Genomic DNA, 16,519 nt, shown 5'->3' on the forward strand with positions numbered 1-16,519 from the left:
TGCTATTTCTTGGGCCGCTCCCGCGGCATGTGGAGTTTCCCAGGCTAGGGGTCGAATTGGAGCTGTAGCTGCCAGCCTATGCCAGAGCCACAGCAACTCGGGATCTGAGCCGCGTCTGCAACCTACACCACAGCTCACGGCAACGCCGGATCATTAACCCACTGAGCAAGGCCAGGGACCGAACCCGCAACTTCATGGTTCCTAGTCGGATTCGTTAACCACTGTGCCAAGACGGGAACTCCCAAATTAGACGTTTAGATTACTAGATGTGCTAAGAGTGAGGGAATCTAAAATGAGTACTTGAAGAGGGAGAGGAGGATTATTAGCAGTAGTTTGCAGCCACCTGCAGCAGTAGAGATTATCGTTTGTCCTAACTTCACAAGAATTCTGACTTGCTGAAGGGATGAACTAGACTTCAAACATGAGAATATATTAAAGGAGAACTTATAAAGCTGAGAAAGAGGATGTTGTTACAATAAAGTGGGAAATACAATGTTTTACATTTATTTAAGTAATTTATTTAAACTAAAAAAAAAAGTACACCTATTTTTCACACACCCCCTTCCCCACATCTGACAAAAAACAATCTATTTTCTTTACTAATGAACATGATTATTTTTGTTTTGTCTATTGAGGGGAAAATTGGTTTTGTTTCTGTTTTAGATTCCACATGTAATAGAGAACATATGGTATTTGTCTTCCTGTCTGATTTAATTCACTTAGCATAATGCCCTTGAGGTCCATTCATATTGTCAAAAATGGCAAGATTTCATTCTTTTTTATGGCTGAAATATATATATGACAGGTTCTTTATCCATTCATCCATCAGACACACTTATGTTGTTTCTATTTCTTGACTATTGCAAATAATTCTGGAGTGAATATAAGGATTTATTTTGGGGGGGTCACCTTAAGATAAATACACAGAAATGGAGTTGCTGGCTCATTTAGTGGTTATTTTTAATTGAGGACTCTCCATACTGTTTTCCATGGTGGCTTTATCAATTTACATCCCACCAACAGTACACAGCAGTTGTCTTTTCCCCACATCCTCATGAACACATTATTTCTAGTCTTTCTGATGATTCTAACAGGTATGAGATGATATCTCACGGCGGTTTTGATTTGCATTTCCCTCAGGATTAGTAATGTTGAGCATCTTTTCACATACCTGTTGGCCATCTGTATGTCTTCTTTGGGAAAATGTCTATCCAGATCTTCTGCCAATTTTCTAGTTGAGTTGTTTAGATTTTTCACTAAGTTGTATAAATTCTTTAAATATTTTGGATATATCAGGTATGGTTTTTCCCCATTCATATGTCTTTATTTTGTTGATTATTTCCCTTTCTGTGAAGAAGCTTTTTTAATATGATATAGTCTCACTTAGTTATTTTTGCCTTTATTGTCAGAGTCCAAAAATCAATGCCAAGTCCTATGTGGAGGAGATTACTGCCTATGTTTTCTTACAGTAGTTTTATGGTATAAGGTCTTACATTTAACACTTTAATTAATTTTGAGTTAATTTTTTTTGTATGGTATAACATTGTGGTCAAGTTTCATTATTTTGCATGTGGTTGTCCAGTTTTCCCAACACTATTTATTGAAGAGACTGTCCTTTCTACATTGTATATCCTTGGCTCCTTTGTCATAAACTAACTGATCAGATATGTGTGGGTCTATTTCTAGGTTCTTAATTCTGGTCTATGTCTGTCTTTATAGCAATACCATACTGTTTTAATAACTGTAGCTTTGTAATATACTTTAAAATCCCACCATGTGATACCTCCAGATTTGTTCTTTCTCAATATTGCTTTGCTATTTGGGGGGTTTGTTGGCTGTGGAAATTTTGGCATTATTTGTTCTTTTTTTTTTTTTCTCCTTGAAAAATGTCATTGGAATTTTCATAGGGATTGTATTGAATCTATTTGTTGGTTTGAATGTCACAAGGGAGAGTTTCTTAAAATCTAGGACCCATATCTTATTCAACTGTGAACACCTATAATATAGAATATGCTGTACCAAGTTTCATTGAACTAAATTTGATTACTGAATCCATTATAGGGTAGATCCAAAAACACTCCTTTAAAAGGTAACCTGCCTTGTTACATTTGGCTGTGCACTAAATTTCAGAGTAATTAGGCTGTTCTGATGAAGATATTCTTGACTGAGCACATTTGCCACCACACCCACTGATGTCAGTCTGGTGGCTCAGCCCTTCAAGGTAACTGACAAATAAGCAATGCCATTCATTTCAAAGACTCTGACTTGCTACTATCCATCTTTCTTCTTCCTTCTCCCATTCAACATGCAAACTTGTAGTTCCCAATACACTGTGCATGGGAACTGGCCACCAAAACTAGACAAGAACATCTCATCCATGCTGTTCGTCCAGCAGTGGACTTCGTTCATCTGGCCAGACCAAAGAATGGAATCATCATCAAAAAATTTAAAAACAAGGCTTTTTTTTCAGATAAGAGTGGAGATTCAAATAAGAGTGAAAGTAGAGGAATTAAGAAACTGAAAACTAAGAAATGGTGTGTATGAGAGAGAAATTGTTATTAATGCTGCCCCCTTCGCTTCCCCATCATGGTGAATTTCAACTCTGTTGAGACAAAGTCAACAGATCTTTAGCTCTAACCACCACTTCCATGCCACACACCCCTGCTCCACCACAACCCTGGTCTATAAAGAGCTCTTCTTTCTTCTACAGTGGATTGTGAGGAGGGAAGTCCAAGTTAAGCTATGCTAGAAGAAACATGTGGAGTTTCCCATTTGTGAGTAAAGCAAGCTGCTGCCCTCCCTTTAGGACCTTGTTCCTCTGCACTCTAAACCAAAAATGAGGTTATAGGTAAGAGTTGTTAAGTGTTCATTCTCATGTAGCTCCTCACCAAAGTTTTCAAGCAACAGATACATAATTTATAGTTCTTTTCCTGTTTCAATAGAGCATCGGCTGTAATTTTTTAAATCTTTAAAGCAACACATATGTTAGTACAAACTCACCTAGAAAGATTAGAAAGAAAAGCAAAGCACTTGGCCTTTAAATCTTCAGAAGTGGATTTAATGACAGGTTCAGCCTGTTTAATGACAGGCCCAGTACCACACCCCTGTTTTATTATGTTTCATTATTACTGCATAATTTCTTTTATTACTCATGATAAATGTAAATCGAATACTTGCTGAGGTGGGTTTAAATAGGTAAGAGTGCAAACAAAAAAATAGGCCATTCAAATATCATGAAACTGGGATCTCAGATTATTAAAATATATATTTATATTTTTTAAGTCTGATGTGTACCAGGTTGCAACTCTCAATCTCAAACTAGCTGGGGGCGGGGGTGTGTGTGTGTAAGGATTGTATACCTAATTCGAAGATGAAAATAATAAAAAGCACATTCAAAACAAGAATCTCAGGTCACTGAGACTGATTTTTGGCTGATTCAAATAGAAAGATTCCCCCCCACCCCCCAACAGATTACTATAGTTGATTCAAGATATGAAGCTAGTAAAGTTCAAGTTTCTACCTGAGGATGACTTTAACCTGCATGACAGGTGAGAGTTGTCACTTTTAGACATCTAAAGAGAGATGATTTTATTTTAATAAATGCCTTTTTCTCAGCCTTTTGATCATACAGGGAGATACTAAAGTCTCCAAATGAAACCTGCTAGTCCATGGCTGAAGGAATAGAAATCCTTTGCTCCGCCTGCTGGAGGGAGATTATTAGAAGCTGAGTGCATTGGTTCAGCCTTTCCAAAAAGCTTAGCCTAGGATTGCTGGACACGCCGCTACGAGTTGCACAGAGGGCTCTGATCTGCGGTGCCTGGCGCATGCGTCCCAGCACGGTCCGGCTCAGGCCCCACGCCCCTACCCTTGTCTGCCTGCTGTACAGTCAGCAGCCTGCCAGGCCTCCCAGCCTGCGCAGTGGGACTTGGTCGCGCCAGCCGGATGGACAGGGGGCGGAGCCTAAGGAGGTGGGGAGAGCCCAGCCCCGCAGCCCCAGCTGGGAACCGTTTCAGCTCCAGCCCTCTCCACTCCGCCAGACTGAAGCTCGGCGGAGAGGGCTTTGTAACGCGCCCGCACTCTGAGGACAGAGCCGATTCGCGGGAGGTTGCGGCTGCGCGAGGCGCCTTTTCCTGGGCGCCACCGGGAAAAGCCCCACTTAACTACAGGCCACTCAGCCATTGTACGCCTTCCCTCCCCCCTCCCTCCTCAGCTCGCGGAAAGGGAACTGAAGCTTAGTTGAGCTCTTCCCGAGTGGGGAGAGCGGGCTAGAGAGAGGTGGGAAAGCAGGAAGGGTGTTTCGAAGCTCACGGCGAGCGGAGGATTATCGGGGACAGTTTGCGTCTGGGGGCTGCAAAGTGAGCGAGGAGGACAAGGGCATGCTCAGTGGCGGCGGTGGAGATGCGGGCCTGGCCAACGCCGCGGCTCGGGGGCAAGTGGAGACCGTGCGTCAACTTCTGGAAGCCGGTGCGGATCCCAATGGACTCAACCACTTCGGGAGGCGCCCGATCCAGGTAGCTGGGGCTCTCGGACCTCGCCGACAGGGGGCGCACGACAGGTCCCTCCGTGGAATGCGGCTGGGACTGAGATCTCCCAGGCGGTGTGTCTCTCGCTGGAGTGTGGAGCTCAGGTGTAAAGCAGGTTTTCACCATCCAAAAAATTCTAAAGAAAGGGATTGGGAAACCCACTACTTCAATTTGGTTTTCTTTTAAATGGGAGGAAAAAGGACCAATATTTTCTCTCCCGTCGGAGACGCAAGGGATAGATTCAGTTGGGGAAGAAAGTGGGAAAGGAGAGGTTATTTGGCAAGAACTATTTTGTCTTATGTTTGTCTTTCACCAAACAGCGTTCAACTTTCAATGACAGAGGTAATTAAATTACAAGTTACGCAATTTTGATTGGATTTAAGGAATCATACAAAATCATCATACATGAAAAAAATCACCCTGAACACTGTGATTTTTAAGCTATGATATGAATTTTTTTTATTATTTCCTTATACAGGCGAATTGAATACAAAGAAATGACAGGATTCTTCAACTGCAGTGCTTAATTCCTTCATGTTAGCAGTATCTCTTGAGTGTTACATTAGACAAACTATATGTCTATCGATTTTTATTATCATAATGAATGCTTGGATTACATAAGCTTCCCTGAAACTTTTAAATGGCAAAGGCCTCTTCATCGTTAATATTCATTTACTCAGTATGTTTAATTATTAATCCCACTTTAGTGCTGATTTTTTTTATTTCTTTAAAATCTAAGGTAATGTTTTGTGCTTTACTGTTAACTATGATGGTCATATTTAGTATTCACCTCACTCACCTTCCAGAACCAAGCCATTATTAAGAAATCTTGTTAATTGTGTAGCTTTTAAAGAAAATGTGTTTGTTCATTTTGAATTCATAGAAAGTGTTAAAGAAAATGAGGGACGGGTTAAAACAGCAAAAAATATTTAAAGTAGTTCTTAAAGACTTCAAATTATATTAGTAATTGTAAAAAGATGTGTCTTCGTCATTTTAATTCACCATATTCTGGGATATTAAGAACCACTTTTCCCGCCTTCTCTATAGCTGAAATGCTCTTTACATCATGAGTAGAAATGATATAATTTTTAAAGGGAAGATATGGATATTTTTAATATTCATGAAACAAACAAAAATAACATTCCTTGGTACATTTTCAAACAAACTCATAAGAACAAACAACTCCATTTGAATATCAAAAATTGTTTTATTGTTAAAATAAGTGCTCGCATAATGTGCATATATACAAATGGATACTATAGGAGTATTTTTCCCAAATTATCCTTTTTCTAAATTATGCGTTGCTCTGATTTGACTAAGATCTTTTCATATAGCAAAATATTTACTACCTTTATAAAATCCCAGTACATTATAAACTCCTGTTTAATGTAAATAGTGTTTACATTACATCAAATATATTAATCTCTAAACTTGAGCGTTTATCTGTAATGTTATACATTAAAAGTGGTGAACCATTCATTAAAAACTGTTTTCATCATCTTATAAAACTGCACCACTTTATTTACTTTTTCCCTTCAACCTCCAATTTTGGCTCTTATTATAGGACTATATTCCCTTTATGAGCACAGACATATATAACAGCTAAAAGCAAAAGCTTTTCACAGGAGATTTACTACAAGAACTAAACAAAGTAAATCTTTTTTTAAACGTAGTTGTTTATTTTCTCTCCTAAAGCATTACTCTACTTTCTAAAAAATATCTATCAGCTGGTAAATATTTTTGGATTGGGACTACAGCTGGGGTAGAGGGGAGAGCAAGGGGAATAATTTCAGACTTTAAAAGTCTTTAGGAGTTCCCTTAGTGGCACAGCGGAAAGGGATCCAACTAGGAACCATGAGTTTTCTGGGTTCGATCCCTGGCCTCGCTCAGTGGGTTAAGGATCCCAAATTGCCATGAGCTGTGGTGTAGGTCCCAGGTGGGGCTTGGATCTGATGTTGCTGTGGCTCTGGCATAGGCCAGCAGCTGTAGCTCCCATTGGACCCCTAGCCTGGGAACCTCCATATATGCCGCGGATGAGGCCCTAAAAAGCAAATGATAATAATAGAAGTCTTTAAACTTCTCTCATAAATCATTTAACAAAATCGACTCCCCTGTTTCAATGTAAATTTTAAAATCTCCACACCGGCGATAAGCACTTTATCATCAGCTCTTTCTGGTCTTCCCGTCTTCCCACGTTTGGAGAATAAAATGGAACTAATTAGGGCTGAGTAGAGTATAACTGGGGCGGAGCCGGGCGGAGCTGTTTTGAGTCCTCAAACGACGCTTTACCAGACTCCAGAGGCTTTAAGCGCCTCTGTCAGACGGATACTTCTAGAATAGGTATTTCTTTGAAAAGACTTCACCTGCCCCTACCAGCATCTTGACCACTCTACTCTCTTCCGCAGGTCATGATGATGGGCAGCGCACGTGTGGCGGAGCTGCTGCTGCTCCATGGCGCGGACCCCAACTGCGCGGACCCTGCCACCCTCACCAGACCGGTGCACGACGCCGCCCGGGAGGGCTTCCTGGACACTTTGGTGGCTCTCTGCCGAGCCGGGGCGCGGCTGGACGTGCAAGACGCCTGGGGCCGCCTGCCGGTGGATCTGGCTGAGGAGAGGGGCCACCGTGACGTTGCCCGGTATCTGCGCGCGGCAGCGGGAGACTGATGGCGCATGCACACAACCGCCCACAACGACTTTTCTTTCTAGTTCCCCACCCCTAGTTCAATGAGGGCTGCAAACGTGGAGCGGGGGAAGTCTTCCTGAGCAACTGGATTCCCCGCAGGGAAGGAGGGGCAGACAGGGAAAAAAATGCCTTTTTTTTTTTTTTTTTTTTTTTTGCTTTTCCTCTAGTTGCACCTCTAGACACTCACTGTGAAGACAAACCAGAGAGGGGCAAATGGATTTCAAGGAAGATCTAGGAGCGGAATGTGGAACTCTTAGTTTACTTTTCAGGATTTTCTGGAGAAAATGTGAAGAAATCAGCGAACGACCCCAGATGCGGCGAGTTTTACACAGAAAATGCTGGAGCAGCGTAGGAGGCGGCGGTGATATGCGTTCGGGTGAGAGGCAGGTGATAACGTTCGCCATGTTGACCTCAATGAGCCCTCAGTAAGCCCCCACTACGGGAGTTAGGCCCTGGGGGTATGAGGGAAAAAAGCTGAAGACCGAGGACCAAATAAGGACAACGGTTGATGAGGGCGTCAGTGGACACCCAACACTTTCTTTTTGTGCCGTGCGGCTAGGAAAAGTCACGTGCAAAACTGCTACTTACTGGAAGCCTGGAGACTCGCGCCCAGCTCCACCGGAGAGTGACTGGGAAGAGAGGATCCTGGAGCCACTTCGAATTTGCCCACTTATTCTTAAGTTTCCATGGTCGAGGTGGTGCTAAACAGCTCTCCAGAGAACTGTTTGCTGTTTTTCAATCGTGGTGAAATTCCTATGCTTTCCAGAGTTCTGCGCGCAGACTGAAGTGGATTGTAGCGAGAGCAACTGTTGACAGACTGTTAACTGCAAAGATTTGTTTTATCTATATAGGATAGGATACAGAAAGCCGCCTGTGAATTACCACTTGAAAAGATTTCATGATATTTTGTAAATTGTTCTTCAGTAACAGTTTTACTTAATATTTAAGACTTACTTAAGACTTTAAATAACAAAGTAGCTTGTGGCCCTGTGGGAAAGAGGGGAGGACGAAGTACAGCTTTTATATGAAGATATGTCACAGTGCCAACGCCCAGATTACTTTCATCCTTAACCTATTTATTTCTTTGTTAAATTTTCTCTTTCCTTTACTAGAGTATCTCAGTATAAAAGAAATATGAAACATTACAAACGTATTTTAGAAAATCGATGCACTTACCCTGTAAATTATCTTGTGATATTTCCAAAGAGTTGCTGAAAGAGTAAATTGAATATAAAACTGTTGAAAAAATATGATGGTTCATTGAATATCATAATATTTGCTGGAAAAACTAAAGGCACACTGTTTGGAAATTTAATTTCCAGTGTTGCTTGATTCATTACAGCATTGTAATGAGTCATTCTTCACTGCTTTCATTTTTTTCTTTATGGCCATGCCCTTGGCAAATGGAAGTTTCCAGGCCAGTCAGGGACTGAATTATACGTGTGTGTGTGTGTGTGTGTATACATACATACTAGGACATTACATTATCATTAAACATATATACATATATAACTACATTATACATTATTGGAAGTTAAATAGCACCTGGTTACACTGAAATAGTAATTTATGTGTGCATGTAAAAGTAAATTCAGATTTCAAATCCACCTGGTAGGCAGGTTTGACTGGTGTGTTTTATCAGCAGCACAAGTATATATACTGTTAAATTTGTTAAAGATTTCACTTTGAAGTACACATGCAAATAAATATAGTTCTATATACATGAGTCCTGCTTCTGGCTCCATTGTACAAATACAAGAAATACATACATATTAATTTCTGTATATAAGTCTAAAATATTACCAAGGTTTGTAGAAATCTTACAACCTGATCATTGCAAGATCTGGAAGTGAGATAAACTCAGAATTCAATAATATATTCATTTGGCCTCACTTTCATATTTTCTTTTTCAGCTGAGAGAATGGATGAGAAAACAAGGATGATTTACTATGAAAGTGTAATCCATTTAAAATGTTCTGTGTTCTAATGGCTAAAGTTAGTAATTTCAGATATAAGAAATTAAATAGGCTCAAACAGAGAGCTCAAGATTCATGCAGCTCCAGGAAGTTGTGTTCATAGGAATGCGTTTATGATATTTTATTTCTGCATTATGACAAAAACAATAGGAATGTGGTGTCCAGGACCAAATTAGTTCATTTTATAAAGCTAGGTAACTGACCATCAGCAAATAAATAAAACCAATTTAACTTACACTTATGCTGAGATTCTATATTACCCTTCCTTTATGGGAAATGTTAAAAACAAACAACATGTATGTTAATAAGCAATAGCCAATAGGGATTTTTTTTAACCACCTCTGTAATTATCTCTCAGTTTCAAAAAACAAAAGATATGCTTGTTTTCCTTTTATGCTTTGCCAGAGGATGATTATTTTTATAAGGTATAATTTTTGCCACTCTAAACCCCCCCCCCAAAAATGCAAAAATGATAAAAATCATCTTGGAAGCACTCTTGTGGATTACCTTCTGAAACATGCAAAAGCTGGTGTCATCTACAGTATATAAGGTCTACTTTCATGTTGATGTCAGCTGCTAACCAAAATCTAACATGATCACTAGGTTTTCACTATTAGCAAACTATTTCATTATCTTGTGAAAACTTGAAGGATTAATTTTAGTCTGGTGTAATTTCACAGAGTTCAATTACCAAGCTAAAAATTAAGACAGGAGGTGGAGTGAAGAGAACACACATAGGAAAATAAGAACATTTTAATTTTAAAAATTACTTGAAGGAGCAGCAAGTTGAATCACAATACTTCCAATATCTTCTCCTGTTGTATTTTTAATCCCAGGGAAGAAAGAATGAGGAAGGAGAAATTAAGACTTAATTAAAAGGTAGAAGACCTGGGTTCTGGTATTGGCTCTTCAGCTAATTCAATATATGACCTAAGTTATGTGACATTGATTAGCTTCAATTTCCTCATCTATAAAAGATGGGAATTGGTCTAGATTATTTTTAAGCTCCCTCCTATCACTAAAGTTTTATCCCTTTATAAATTCATTACACACATGACTTGTAAGGGGGTCTTATATTTTCTTGGTAGTGATTTTGTCATGGTCTGAGCCAAGAAAAGCTACTTTATGGAATGGGGAGAAGGGATTCTGTAGCCCAGTTAGTTGAAAAATTACCGACAAGTTTGTTATAACTAGCACAGAAAAGATGCTTTGCAAAATAGTTTAAAGTTCTTTCTTACTTCATCTTTCCTCTGATTTTTTTCCATTGCATTTTGCATTTCTCTCATGTCACTCAGAGCTACTAAAAGAATACACTTCTTTAAGTGAGAGAAATGAGTAGACCCAATGAATTTATTAAAATAATACTGAAGTAGGTAATTACAAACTAAAATAAATCCTCTGAAAGAAATGTTTTTTAAGTAAGCATATAACGTATGGTTCTGACCTAAATGAGGCTTGCATAGGAAACAGAACCAGTTGGGGATAGTAGATGGAAGAGAACTTGCAAAGGCATGAGAATGCTAAAATATGTAGAAAAGTCATTATAAGATGAATAACTCTGTAAATAGCTATTGTGGATTCTACAGACCCATTTCAAAAGGTCTGTACTTTCTGGTTTGTTTCTATTGAATTCTGTGAAATTTTAGGTCCCTAAATGTTGCCTGGGTGATAGTAGGAACCAGCTGGTCAGGAAAGAGCTCTGTACCACCTAAATATATACAAGTCAGCCATTTCAGGAAAGCAGAGAATGAGATGAAAAGAAAGCAACTTTGCTATAAAACAGAAATTGTCAAAACATTGTAAATCAACTATAATAATTTTTAAAAAAGAAGAAAGCAACAAGAATAGAAGGAGAAGCATGGTGTTTTGTGGAAGACAAAACAATAGTTCAATGGAATTAATCAAATCAAACCAAGACAGTTTACCGTCTACATGCTGGTGGTATTTGTGAAATATTTCCAGGCCTAAAATAATGGGAATCTGCTTATTTCCTACTGTCTCAATTTTCTGTAATACTTTTCTTAAAATCAGCCTTTACAAATGGTAGGAGTCCCTTTTGGCCTCTTGAATTCCTCACTCAGACTTTAATATCATTCCTTGCATAAAGAAAGAGAATACTTTATAGACATGATAACTTTAATATCATTCCTTTATTAATTACATAATAAAGGAAATTTTGCAGCCAGTGCTGCTAATGAAATAATATGTAACTGGCATGGATTACATATTGAGCATAGTAAAATTAATCAACATATATGTCATAACTAAGCACCCAATTCCGATTTTCTAATTTGAAGTTTGAAATCAATATAAACCAAAGAATTTTTGGGGAGAGGGGAACTATGAGAGATCATCTCATGCTAACTTACAGACATCTACATTTTATTGGAAGTTTACAAAGGAACCCCAAACATCTAATCCCCTACCCATTTAGAAGCCCCTGACATTAGACCTCCAATAGATCTATAGAGTCAATGCTGGTATATAAAATATTTTACAACAGAGTAAAAGTGAAAACTTTAAGACCAATAACAGTAATTGAACCATGCTTCATTTCCCTTTCAAATTTGGCCTCCTCCCAAAATGAATAATCTTTGTCTATCTTCTCCTAAGTATACTTTATATTATGACAGGGTTGGTGCTACTTTCTTTGAAACTCTTCTTGTGTGACCTCTGTGTCTCCATTTCATTTTAAATAAACTTCTACTTTCTTATTCCTTCACAAAGGTTTTCACCCCTTTACCTTAGCTGAAAACTGGGTCCCTCTGAGAATTCCACTTTCATTATGGTCTATCCCAGGAGATTGGCTCTAGTTTCCTGTGCTACACTGTAGGACCTTACTGTCTATCTATTCTAAGTGTAATATTTTGCATCTATTAACCCCAAACTCCCCAAACATCTCTCTCCCTTCCCCCTCTCCCTTGGCAACCACAATCTGTTTTCCATGTCTGAGTCTTTAAATGGAAGAATATAATGTCATCCCCTTTCCAGGGAAAAATTACATGACATTTCATTTTACATTCTCCTACAGGCATTTACTATATCTATACAATGATGGTGCTGTCCCCACCAGTCATTTGTGACCAGCATATAAGGAAGTGGTTCTCAACCCTGACTCTCAATCACTCCTGTTCTAAATATTGAATTCACTGACCAAATTCAGGACTACAAAATTAGAATCTCTAGATTTGGAGCCCAAAATTTCTGTAGTTCTTACTTTAAAATTCATATGCATGGTAAACTTTCAAATAGTACAGAAAATAAACAGAATTACAGAAAAATCTCCTGAAAACTCCCTACCCATTATTGTCACTATCCAGGAGTAACCACTATTTTTTTAATTTTAAAATTTCCATAAATATAGGTATATGTAATTGTAAACGCCCCTACCCCAACACACACATTGAGAAAACAAAAAGGATTATGCTATTCTGCAACTTGTTTCCCTTGGTAGTACATCTTTGACAACTTGCATTAGGACATACAGATGTGTTTAATTTTTTGTATAACTGCATAGTTTTATATTTTATGGATGAACTCCAATTTTTAAAAACCAGTCTCCTATTGACAAACATGTAAATTATCTCCATTTTTTCCCCTTTTGCTACTACATATGATGCTATAAAGAACCATTTTTTCATCCTTATATAAGCAATCTGTAGCAATTTACAGGAGTGACATTGTTCAGGCTAAAGGCATGTCTCTTTCTCTCACACACAAAACACACACATACAATTGTATGTCTGCACATATCTATGTATGTAAAATTTTTCCATACTTATGCGTGTGTATCTTCGATAACATATCCACATATGGAAGCACTAGTCCAGGCACTGGGAACAGAGACATGAAAGGATGTTCTATTTCAGAAATTTGGTTTCCAAACCTCTGCTCTGCCCACAGAGTCAGGGGCATGTTTTCATACTTACATAATTCCACTTATAGGAGTGGAATTGCTGAGTCGAAGGGTAATGCATACATGCATACATATGTAATATGCATTGCTATACATATATATATGCACACACTGCATATATAATATATATTTCCATACATATATTTATGTGTGTATATATTTGCATAATTATGTAGGTTCTAGGAGTGGAATTGCTGAGTCAAAGGGTATATATATGCACATACAGTTTTGATAAGTACTGCAAAGTTGCCTCTCAAAATGAATGCTCCAAGTTACAATAGTATATAAGAATGATTATTTTCTCACAACTTTGCTAATGTTATCACTCCTTTTATTTTTGCCACACATATAGGTATATGTCAGCATTTTTTGTTACATTTCTTTACTAATGAGTAAAACTGAATATATTTTCCTAATTTTGACCATTTGACTATTTGTATATCACTTAGCCATCATATTATTTGCTAATTTTTCCAAAAGGTATTTTTTTACTCATTTATGTATTTATTTACATATTCTAGAGGTTGATGTTTTGTTATATATGTCCAAATAATAGTTTATCTTACAGTGTCTTTTGTCTTATACCTTTGGAGCTTTCAGTTTGAGCATGTGCAATATTTAAGGAAATTTCTCATAGAATTTTGATAATCAAGGGATATCTGAAGGAAAAAGCCAATGTCCTGGAACATCAGGGCTGGAGGTTGGGTGGGGTGGCACAGACAAGGAATGTTAAAAAAAATGCCCTCTCCTGTCTCTGCCTGAGGGATGAATTTGCTGATCCAAAATAGAAAATCATTTTAAAAAACAGAAAATCATTTTCCTCCATTCTCTGAGTCAGTTTTTAGGCCAAAGGAAGAGAACAAAGAAAAGCTCCCATATTCAGTGATCTTCTGTCTGCACAAATGACCCATCAATAGCTCACTCCCTATTGACTCTGGTCTTTAGTAAAACAGAAAGAGCACAAGACTTGTAGTTCAAAGACCCTCTTAGTGATTCCAGTCCTGTCACCTGCTGGCCATAAAGTATCCAAGATTTGAGTTCCTCTAGGCCTCAGTTTTCTCACCTGTAAAATAGAGTAGTAATCCCAAATCAGCCATGGTGATGAGAAAATAATACAAGTGAAAGTGCACACAAATAACACAGTTCTTGATCACACTGTTTTTGAAGAGCACATAGCCAAAAGTCGTTTGGAATTACAAATGTCTTTGGCATGCCACGAATTAGCTGTGTTGCTAAAGATTCATCTTCATAATTGTATTTTGCTTAGTCTAATATTAAAATTAGATAGAATTCCCCTGCATACCACAACTAACAAAAGACAGGTGTTGGGCAGTAGGGGAAAACCAAAATGGAATTAAGTTTTAAATTTTATATTCATTGAACACAGAGCTTACTTTATAGTAATCTTAATGCTCTTACTTAAATAGCAGTCCTCTGAAGTAGGCAACTCCCCTTATCCCCAGAAGAAGTTTGAGTGGAAAGGAAATGGTTATAGGTTAAGCTATACAGACCTAATCAATACAGACAGATCCCTTAATTTAAACTTCACTGGTAAACTGAGGCTCAACAGACCTTTCAGGCATAAAGGGATAATGAGATGTTTAATTTTATATTTCAACTGGGCTAGACTATGGAACCCAATTGTTTGGTCAAATACTATTCAAGATAGTGTTATGAAGTTAATTTTAAGACATAATTAACATTTAAATCCATAGACTTTGAATAAAGTAGATTATGCTCCATAATATATGTGGGCCTCATCCAATCAGTTGAAGGCTTGAAATGAAAAGAGGTTGCCAAGAAAGAAAAATCATATCTTCAAGCTGGCTTTTGACTCAGAACTGCAACATTAGCTCTTCCCTGGGTCTACCTGTTTTGCAGACTTCAGACTTGCCAGCCCCCATAATCAGGTAAGCCAACTCCTTAAAATAAATTATACACACACACACACACACACACACACACACACACACACACACTATTAGTTCTGTCTTTCTGGAGAACCTTGACTAATAATTTAAAGAAATATGTAATATAAGTCTTTTCACCCTCACTCACCATGGTTTATTGCTTTGACTAATTACCCTGCCTGGGTCGAGGAATCCCTTCACTCTTCCATTTCTCCAAGGTCCTTAAATGATACTATGCTACAACTGGGCAGCTTTTTCCTCCAGGATGCTTCTTCTGATCTCCCACCTCCTAAAGTACCCCTCCTCGCTTTGCCACAAAATGAAATCCTTTCATTATAATGGTATATTTTTATTACTTCATCTCTCCTATGAGATTTTCTTTGGTGGGGTGGGGGTGGGGAATGAGCGTAATGCAAGATAGAGCAAGATCACCCTTCCATGGAGTTTACCTACTAACTACGGAGAAACAAACGAGTGACCTATTACTTATGATAACGTCTGTACGGTAAGTGCCTTAGGGGAAACAAAACCAAAAACGGTAATATAGTGATGCCTGAGAGGAGAAGAATTTCTGAGCCGGCAAACCTGAGAAGAGACCTGAAAAAGGAGCTAGCCATGCAGAGAGCGAGAAAGTTCATTTGTTCCGCCAAGGAGGCGTGGCAAGTAGTCTCAGCATGGAGCCTGGTGTTTGGTAAATTCTGATGGAGTTCTACAAGGAGAAGGGAGAGGTGCATTTGTTAAAGATATTTAAAATGGTTCTTAAGCCTGGTCCCTAAGTCTCATTGCAACCAGTCGTAGAGGCTACTTAAATCCACCGCCGAGATGAGGGAGGAGAGTGGAGGCCGCCTGCTTGCCTCTGGACCTGGTTTCTCAGTTCCAGTTCGGTGGCTTGCACTATCATTTGACTCCTCCAGATGTGAGGGGCTTAGTGTCTGATCCATAGGACCTATCGTCTCTCTCGCTACGGATCCACTTCTATAGCTCAGCCACTAGGGTCGGGCACATGTAAAAGAAGCCACTTCCAGGCAGGCCACCTTTCAGCTGCGAAGGCTGGGCCTAGTCTCCACATCCTCCCTCACAGGCCCGGCGGGCCAGGCCGCGCCTCCAGCCCTCGAAGCTCTGGGTCGATCAAGATTGACTTCAGACCCCAGGAAATTGGGGCACCCGGTCAGCGTCGCCCGCCTTAAAGCGGCGTCCTGGGCTCGACCGCCCGCCTTCGGGGAGCAGGCGAGTCCGCCTCAGAGCTCCATCCAGCCAGAGAGCCGAGGACCCGACAGACTGTGCTCTGGAACCCGGCTCCCGCGAGTCCTAAGGCCGCCTCGCTGTCCTTAACTCACCCTTTCTTTGTACGTCTCTTTCTTTTTTCTTCCCCGGCTTTTCCTGTGCCGAGTGGACCACAGTGGCGCAGGGAGGAGGGGGGTGTCCAGAAAGAAAGGATTAGTGATATGGAAAAAAAAAGAGGGGGGAGAGGAAGAAGGGGGAGGAGAGCGGAGAGGGACCACATTGAGG

At 39.3% G+C, this 16,519-nt stretch overlaps 1 protein-coding gene and 1 long non-coding RNA gene across 3 annotated transcripts; one reads left to right on the forward strand and one right to left on the reverse strand.

Annotated features, from left to right (window-relative positions):
- The first annotated feature begins 4,014 nt into the window (after nt 1-4,014).
- Nucleotides 4,015-8,934, forward strand: CDKN2B (cyclin dependent kinase inhibitor 2B). 2 transcript variants are annotated; one of them, XM_047767551.1, is made up of 2 exons: nt 4,015-4,511; nt 6,929-8,934. In XM_047767551.1, the coding sequence occupies exons 1-2, from the start codon at nt 4,377-4,379 to the stop codon at nt 7,187-7,189; spliced, it is 396 nt and encodes a 131-aa protein (XP_047623507.1). In that variant the 5' UTR covers nt 4,015-4,376; the 3' UTR covers nt 7,190-8,934. The 2 variants fall into 2 exon arrangements, with proteins under 2 accessions (XP_047623507.1, XP_047623506.1); XM_047767550.1 differs by lacking the exon at nt 4,015-4,511 and adding an exon at nt 4,523-4,865.
- On the reverse strand, nt 7,449-13,172 carry LOC125119939 (uncharacterized). The gene is made up of 2 exons (XR_007133215.1): nt 8,385-13,172; nt 7,449-8,051 (listed from the first exon to the last, which is right to left on the reverse strand). It is a non-coding gene; the product is annotated as an uncharacterized LOC125119939 (long non-coding RNA).
- Nucleotides 13,173-16,519: the final 3,347 nt, after the last annotated feature.

This window comes from Phacochoerus africanus, chromosome 2, assembly GCF_016906955.1.
Source record: "Phacochoerus africanus isolate WHEZ1 chromosome 2, ROS_Pafr_v1, whole genome shotgun sequence".
In the NCBI taxonomy this organism is placed as follows: domain Eukaryota; kingdom Metazoa; phylum Chordata; class Mammalia; order Artiodactyla; family Suidae; genus Phacochoerus; species Phacochoerus africanus.

Coding starts and splice junctions, on each gene's coding strand:
- CDKN2B (XM_047767550.1), top strand. CDS start 4,710: ATGGGAGGAAAAAGGACCAATATTTTCTCTCCCGTCGGAGACGCAAGG. Junction 4,866..6,928: donor TTCAACTTTCAATGACAGAG/GTAATTAAATTA, acceptor TCTCTTCCGCAG/GTCATGATGATGGGCAGCGC.